We start from the raw sequence: 8,833 nt of genomic DNA on the forward strand, positions 1-8,833 counted from the left end.
TCAGTTGATGCAGTCTCGAATCTATCCCATACCTTGATGTTGACATCTACTAAGTCCTCTACCCCTTCCTTGTCATTATCACTGTCACCAAACACAACTTCGACAGCACTATCTTCTGAACAATAACCATTTTTGGAATCATAAATCCATGAATCACTACTATCATCTTCACCACCCTTGGGTTCATAGTCCTCGTCCTCACTGCCATCACTACCCTCTTCTTCCTCATCTGATTCATCTGTTCCATCTTTCTTACCCACAATTTTTTCCTCCACATTTGGGCCAGGATTTATCTCCACCTGTCCAACTGCATGGGCCTCAAATGTAACCATTGGGCCTGGCCCATCAGATCCACCTGCCTTCACTTGCATGGTAGTTTCAGTACTCCCTAACATGTGTACATCCTCAACCTTTTCATGGATATCACTAGTTTTGTGAACTACATACAGCTCCACCATATCCTCCCTAACCCCAATGTTAGCCATATCCATTGCATCTTTGTCAGTTCGCAGCATCCTTAAGCCTTCTTCTGTACTCTGATCCTGTGATTTGTACCACATTACTGCAATATCTTTCTTCAAATACCCTTGTCTGCTCACTATGTTGTAAACCTCAATCAGGCTCCACTCGTCTTCATTGCAGTAGTCTATCACAGTTGTCTCCCCACCCAAATACTTCAAAGGCCCTCCTTGAAGTCCAAAGCTACCTTGGTGGTAAACTTTGACACTAAAATAACTCATCCTAAACAACATACCCTGTTACATCAGGTAAACATAGTGAAACAACATCAACCGTAAGCACAGATTAAATCACCAAAAAAAGTAAATTCATGCCCTAACTAACATAAGCAAGGGACATTTTTCTGGGAATAAAAAAATCAACTAAACCCTAAAATGCAAACAATCTCATATATGGCCATTGTTTTTCATGGAACCACTCAACAAAACCCCAAAAAACAAAATTTTTTCCTAGTACATACCTTGTCGAACGAAACCACCCTGTCACCAGAACAAAGGTGTAAGCTTTTATGCAACACAACCAACAACGCTCCGCCAACTACCTTGCAGCCCCTACCTGCGATCAGCCTCGAAGAAGAGTAAAACGTGTGTAGTAAGGAGAACTGGAATGAAAAACGTTGCATAGAAGTGCTCTGTTTCTTCAACGTTTCGTATTTGCTACAGTGAATGGTATAATGGGCGCGAAGAAACAGACGTGTCTATGTTACCCTTTGGGCTTACTCACTTAACCTTCACGTATGCAACGCCGTTAACGAAATGTTAGTCATTTGGACGGTAGGACAACATTGACTTGATTTAGAAACGTTTGGGATACAAATAGGACGTTTAAAACGTTAGGGACATATTTGAGATTTACCCCAAACGTTGGGGACATAAATGATACTTTACTTTATAATAAAAGTGATACGTTTAAAAAAATATTTTTATATAATTTACTAATAGTAATATATAATACTTACTATATTTTTTGTTATTAATAAAATAAAATATTATTATATTAAAATTAGTCTTAATAAAAATAATAAATTTTAAAGGTGTTATCAATATAATTTTTATTTTTATACTTGAAATTTGCATGTTATTTCAATTTTATTATTAATATTTAATTTTAATAGTAAATTTTATTACATTGCTATCAGACCGGCTATACTTTATGGTACAGAGTGTTGGACGGTCAAAGGAGAATACGAACATAAGTTAAGTGTGACAAAGATGAAGATGTTGAGATAGATGAGTAGTCATATGCGATTAGATAGAATAAGGAACGAAGATAAAAGAGAGAGTTGGAGTATCACCTATTAGGAAAAGATGGTAGAATTGTGTCTTAGGTGGTTTGGATATGTGAGAAAAAAACTGACAGAATACCCAGTTAGGAGGGTGGATGAGATAGAAGATGGATAAGGGGTGAAAGGTTGGTAGAGAAAAACTTAGGAAAAACATTCATGAGGTGGTCAAACGAGATCTACATTGTAAACTGTCTCTCTATAGATATGATATATGATAGAGCTCAATAATGTTGTTTAATTCATGTAATCGACTCTATCTAATAGAACAATATTTTATTATTGTTGTTGTATTTAGTTTTAATTTTATTCTTAATATTTTAATATATTTTAACAATTTTGAATTGACATATCACTGACATATTAACCTAGATTGCTATATGTTGGTATATAATTGTCACGTTAATATTTTCATTAACGGTGTTAATTTCTAAAAGTATAATTAAAATATATTTAAAATCTTAAAGAAAATTAAAACAAATTACACATTATTAAAAGTATCTTTAAATTTTTTTAAAAAATTCAAAAACAAAAGTATACTTTGATTCTCACGTATTTATGGTTTGGTCAAAGGTATCACAAGCAGACAGTAAGTGTGAACTGTATTTTGGTAATTGCACAGTACATCAACGTTCAGCCTAGACGCCACATATATAGCATGCAATGCTTTGTTTTGCTAAATTCATGATCCGTTTACATCTTCACACTTTTTTCTAATAATAATTCCTTTTTTTATCTATCTCAAGCGTATAACTTTTTCTTTTGGACATTATCCATAAGTTAAAATAGCAAGTATTTGTATTATACATATACTTACTATTTTAACTAATTGATAAAATGATTAATAATAGCGATAAAATGTTGAAACTTAAGATAAAAAGACATTTTACGTTTAAATTTGAATTTTTCACGTCTTTATAATGTATATTTTAGTCAGTAATATTAAATGATTAAGATATTTTGATAATAAAATTAAATTAAGTTAGTTGAATAATTTAAAAATTGATAACAAAAATTATAATTGAAGAAGAAGAAAAAAAAACATAAAAAAGAGGAGAAGGAATATAATTGAATTTAGTTATAAAAATAACTTCTTGACTCAATATTTTTTTATTTTAGTTGATACTTTATTCAAAAATTTATTAAACTTAAGAATATTTTAGATAGTTAATTTTAGTAGATTGAATAAGCTGGTTATATAAATTAATTTGGGTTGATTAAATTAGGGGTGAGCACGGGTAGTGAATACCCGATTACTTGTCCGAATCCGAACCGAACTAATTAAATTAGTTCTGTAACTAACGGTTAATTGGGTCTAATTTGAACCAAACCAATGACCTTTGTTAGTGATTGGTTCGGATATCGGGTATCAGTTCTAGGGGTGCGGAATCTGAACCAACCCGTGAATCTGACCATATATTAATTAAATAAAAAAATAAAAATATATATGATTTTTAGTGGCTTTTAATGAGATTATTCACTATTAATATGTTTTGATTTTAATGAGTTTAGTTTTTAATATATTTGGTGTTTAACATGTTTAGATTATTTATATTAATGTTACATGTTTATCGTATTTGTTGAATTTTTAAGATAAAAATTTGGTTTTTTTATGAATTTTAAAGTCATCGGGTACCCAATTATCCAAACTGAATCAATCCGTTCTTAATCGGTTTGGTTTGGTTCGGGTACATGCACAAAAAATACAAATCCAAACCAAAGTGGACCAATTACATTTTGATCGATTCGGTTCTAATTTCACCTTGAATCCGAACCAAATCAACCCGTACTCACCCCTAAATTAAATGATTAACTCATTCGTCTGTTTAAACATGTGTTGAGGTTTAAATTTCACTTTGTGTATGTAACAACTCATTGACTAGTAACAAACTCTTAAATAAAACTCATATTAATGGCGGATTAGTCCTTATCAGGTTGGAAGATGTCGTACAGAGAAAAGAATTGTACCATACCAATATACACTCTTCCTACAGAGAAAACAAAAATTCACAGCATGCTTTCCGAATCTAATTCCTTATAAAATTCTTTTCAAGAAAACGAAAGAGAAGGAATGAACACCTGAGTGTGATGCTGTTTTCAGAAAGTTTGTGTGACGTTAAATTTCTCTAAGGTCATTTTTAAATCCAACATTTCCTCCAAAATAAAAAAATCCACTGGCTGAGGACTGAGGAGGCAATGAACTTAAAATAAAATTGTGGTTGAAAAGAGAAATGATAAAAAGACAACATAGAGAAATCAAAGAGATTTTCAAAAGTAATTGTTTTTGGGAACTTGAACCAAATAAGAATGTCTATTTAAAGTCCTTTGCAGCTCAGCACTTACTGGAACTATAAGCTTGTGAGATCTGTGCACTTTGCAATTCACTACTCTTTCTCCCCAAAATCTCAATAATAATAATTTTATTATTATCATTTTGTGTTTGACAATATTGATCATCACAATGAAGGTATTGAAGAGTACCGTCTTTTTTCTCTTATGTTAAAATTTTTTTTTTTTTTTATAGCCAACTTATGCATTCTTTAAGCAATACTATGTTTTTTTTTTCTTGCAGATTCTTCAATGGATGCAAAAAAGGATAAATGGGAACGATGAGAAAAAGAAACCAAGCCCAATTTCAACTACTTGTAAAATCATTTTTTCAACTTTGTCTTTGTTTTGCATCAACATTAGTATCCAGTTACACAGGAAATTTCTTAAAAGCTAGATTACACTGTGTTATAAGTCCTTGTCTCTTTTATCATAACTTGTAAAGATTTTGACTAAGATTTTTTGTTTCTAGGTTTAGATAACAATATAACACAGTATTTTCTATGAAATTTTTTCTTTTTTTATTTTATTTTATGGATTTAAGATCACATATATAGTTATAGAGAAAAAAAAAATACTAATGTTCCACAAAATTAAGTTTTGTGGAATCACTTTATGTTAAAGAATGTGTCACACCTAAAGTCCTAAACTTTGTTTTGGATGAACAGGGGGATCTACGTGACTACGTAATAGGACTTAAGGTGGAGTTATTGTAATTTCCAAATTTTCAAATAGGAGAATATATAAGAAAAAAGTAACAGTTAAAAATAACATACATCAGCTACATATTCATTCATCAATATATATTATGAGAGAATTTAATTTGATCACTGACCATTTTTTTTTCCCTAAACAACAGATTATATGAGACATTATGAACCTTGCAAACAAGAGTTCGGTGATTGGCCTCAAGCACTTCTTGCAATTGGAACCTTTGGGACTAATAGTGATAATCAGAAAGAAGATTCAGAAAAGACTAATAAGGGCAGAGCATTAGATCCACCTTGTTTTCAAGATTGTGAGGATGAATTCACTCTTGAAGAAGTTGGAAGCCTTCAGAATGAATTCAACAAGTATTTTCAGGTGCCGGAGGAGCCAAACTCGGCCGCAAAGCCATTGAGCACTGAAAATTCAAGCTTAGAAGAAGAAGGGCATTATGGTGATTTCCACCAGAGCAGCAGTTTAATGGATGCCAAGGGAAAAGATCAATGTTTGGATCATAGCCGCAAGAATGGTGTTGCAAAGAAATCACTTAATTTTCTTCTAAAGAAGATGCTTGTTTGCAACAGTGGATTTCAGCCTACTACTCCTTTTCTCAAAGATCCATCACTCTCCACAGAGTCCAGAATGGAGAAGGTAAATCATAGATGGTTTGTTATTTTGATATTTTCACAACTAATAAATTTTGGACAATTTAATGGATGAATAACCACTCCAATTGGTCTTTAAAAGATTTTAAATCCAAGACTTTAGTCTTAATAAATTTTTATTATTTATTTGTTATTTTGCAAGCGGGCTAATTTTTCTTATAATTATATATTTAGGATTTAATTGTCTTATGATGATAAAATTTGTTATTAGAAATTCATTTTTCTAATATGCATATTAAAATTTTCATTGAGAATAAATAAGTTACTGCATTAAAGACATTCAATGGATAAAAATTTGTTAAAAATCAAAATAATTTATTGAAATTTTTTAAAGATCAATTTAAGTGTATAGAAAAAAAAAGGCGTAATGTTGTCACCAAAAATAAAAAATAAAAAAAAGCGTAAAGTTGACATTTCTCTCTCTCACTTTTTTAGTAATCAAAGTTATTGTAATCTATTTTAGAAATTAGAAATTTTATAAGATAATGTTATAAATTATTTGCTAAAAAATTATTAACTAAATAAAGTTGTTTGATATAGACAATTTTTTGGAAAAAATTGTTGAAACAGCATTTTCAAATAAAAAACAATAGATAGCCATTCCTCTGGCAATTTAACTTAATTACTCCTTTTATGATTGACTATTCTATTAGTCTTTACTTTATGCTTGTGATTTTTCAGATTTTGAGGGCAATACTTAACAAAAAGATATATCCCCAAGGGACCTCTTCAACAATGTTTATAAAGAAGTACCTAGAAACCAAATCAATTCCCCAATATTATTCTGATGATGATGACAATGATGATGATGAATTTGCTAAAGCTGTAGTCAATGGATGCAAATGGGTCAAGACAGATGCTGAGTGTAAGTTCTCTACAATGATTTGATTATTTATTAATTAAGCTTTTGTGGTCAATTAGCATATACATTCTTTTCATACAGATTTAGTTTTCATTTTTTAAACATTTGAATTTATAATAATATAATCCCATGCAAATTATACCCAAATTTCTTCCTACTAGCTTGTTGGAACTTGAATGTTAATATATTTTGAATTTTAATCCTATATTGTAAATTATTATTATATGACTTCATATAAGAAATATCATACATAGTAAAAGCGTATAATAGAAGAGAATCAATATACAGGTTTTATTATTCAACTGCACCTATTAAGAGAAATAGTATTAATATTAAATACTTATAGTAATTTAAAGATAAATAAATATCAAAATGAATTAGAATGATAAAAAGAACATTAAAAAATAATACAAAGAAGAAAATAAAGCTATGCAGCCTAAGAAAAAAAAAATGTGATGCATATATTATATTAGAAAATTATCAAATTGTTTGTTGTAAGAATACCTTAGTTTCTCTTGTAATAATATTATTATAAATAGATAGATTGCAGCTAATAGCTATTCTGACATTAATTCAATTTCTACTTTGTGGTTGCAGATATTGTTCTTGAAATATAATTGGCTTCTTCTTATTCATTACTACTTTGATTTATTTGGTCAACCCTGCTCATCAAGGAAGCTAATAATAATAATAGCTTATAAACACTAGAGAGTGACCTACATATTATTCATTTTGAGGGGTGAAACCAAACCAAGCAAGTGTGAAAAATTATTGGAGGATATTATGGGAAGACAAAAAAGGTTTTACAGATCACTACTTGAACATCAGATAGCTTAATCAAGATCTTGGAGGAGATTTTAGTTTCTTCAAACATAATATTATTAGCCTTTTGTTGCTTTTCAAGCTTCCAAGAAATGAAGTGGCTTTACGTATCAAAGCCTTTCTGTGACATAAAAACGATGTTGAAGAAATCATGCTTTAAGCATAAATAAAGAGAGTGTGTACATATTATATCATAGGGTATTATGTAATAGTGCAAGGCCCATCATCAATATACTTCGTGATTATGTTATTTTAATACCATATATTAGGTGTATATTAAAATTGGTCGTTAAAATTAATTATTAAATTAAATAAAATATATATTAAAATATAAAATATATATTAAAAATAAATTAAATTTTATATATATTTATAGATAAATATATAATAATTAATTTTAATATATAAATAATATTTTTAATTTTAATAATTATTAAATTATCCAACAGCTTAAATTGAGAGCAATAAAAGTTAAAGTTTACACATTCTCTCATTTGGTTTTTCATTCACCGTTCTTTTATATATATATATATAAAAGACTCGTGTGTATAGGTTGAAAATTTTTGTTTTTTCTTTCAATCTTTTTAGTCTTCTTGAATTGTCACTTTTTAAAAAGTATTTTTGTTTTTGATTAATTTTTTTATTAAAAGTAATATATTTATTTATTTTATCACTACTTAAAATACATGAGTATTCTTTTTTAACTTCTCATAATTTGTATTTTTTCTTAACTTCTCATAGTTTGCATAAATTTTTTCAATTAGGACCAAATTTTTACTCTTTCTTTCTATTCTTACTTTTCAAAACATTTACTTAATGAACACTTCTTAAAATTGGCTATAGAGATTCTGCTTTATATATTATATTGTATTTTGTTCACCTTCAAAAATTATGCGACGATAAAACATATTAAAAATATAAATAACACAATTCAAAAAATAAACATGAATAAGAACCATAACCAATATAATTTATGTATATAAAAAAATTCTTTGATTTATCGTATTAAAATAATTTATTTTTTAATTGGATAAAAAAATTTATTTTACAAAAATGTAAGTTGTCATTTTTCAATACTAATAGAGGTCTATCAAAAAGAGGGGCCGAATGCATAAAAAAATGAAGAACTTAAGGATTTGAAAAAACTACTAATTTTAACCTTTGAATCTGATTATTTGTTGATGGAAGAAAAAAAGAAAGAGAAAAAGAATGAATGTTTGGAATCTCTCATCAAATTTGTTATTTCCAATATAAAAGAAAGAAATAGAATGATAAGTGTAAGGTTTCTTTTACCCAATTTCAACTCGTTCCTATAAATCTATCAACCACTACCTTTTAATCCAAATCCTAACTTAGATGACAGAGAATGCACTATAGAGAGACGTTACTTTTTGGTTTATCTTTTATTTTTTCTTTTTTGTTTTCTCTTCTTTTTTTTCATTGGAATATATGCAACGCGAAAAACATATGTTGCTAAAATTTACCATGATGAGTTTCTCTCTCTTCTACCTAACTATATGTTCTATTTATCCATCGTACCAACCTATCCCCTTCCTTCATGCTACAAATAATATTTTTCTTTCATTACCACACTCTAATATCCAACTACCAATACATATGATGATCAAGAAGTAATAAATCTTTGTTATT

At 28.8% G+C, this 8,833-nt stretch overlaps 1 protein-coding gene across 1 annotated transcript; it reads left to right on the forward strand.

The window, feature by feature from the left end:
• Positions 1 to 3,806: 3,806 nt before the first annotated feature.
• Positions 3,807 to 7,452, forward strand: LOC112735923 (protein DEEPER ROOTING 1-like). The gene is made up of 5 exons (XM_025785348.3): positions 3,807 to 4,268; positions 4,374 to 4,446; positions 4,989 to 5,485; positions 6,181 to 6,364; positions 6,959 to 7,452. The coding sequence occupies exons 1-5, from the start codon at positions 4,263 to 4,265 to the stop codon at positions 6,976 to 6,978; spliced, it is 780 nt and encodes a 259-aa protein (XP_025641133.1). The 5' UTR covers positions 3,807 to 4,262; the 3' UTR covers positions 6,979 to 7,452.
• Positions 7,453 to 8,833: the final 1,381 nt, after the last annotated feature.

This window comes from Arachis hypogaea, chromosome 13 (assembly GCF_003086295.3).
Source record: "Arachis hypogaea cultivar Tifrunner chromosome 13, arahy.Tifrunner.gnm2.J5K5, whole genome shotgun sequence".
NCBI lineage: Eukaryota > Viridiplantae > Streptophyta > Magnoliopsida > Fabales > Fabaceae > Arachis > Arachis hypogaea.

Coding starts and splice junctions, on each gene's coding strand:
- LOC112735923 (XM_025785348.3), top strand. Junction 5,486..6,180: donor CAGAGTCCAGAATGGAGAAG/GTAAATCATAGA, acceptor GTGATTTTTCAG/ATTTTGAGGGCAATACTTAA. Junction 6,365..6,958: donor GGTCAAGACAGATGCTGAGT/GTAAGTTCTCTA, acceptor TTGTGGTTGCAG/ATATTGTTCTTGAAATATAA.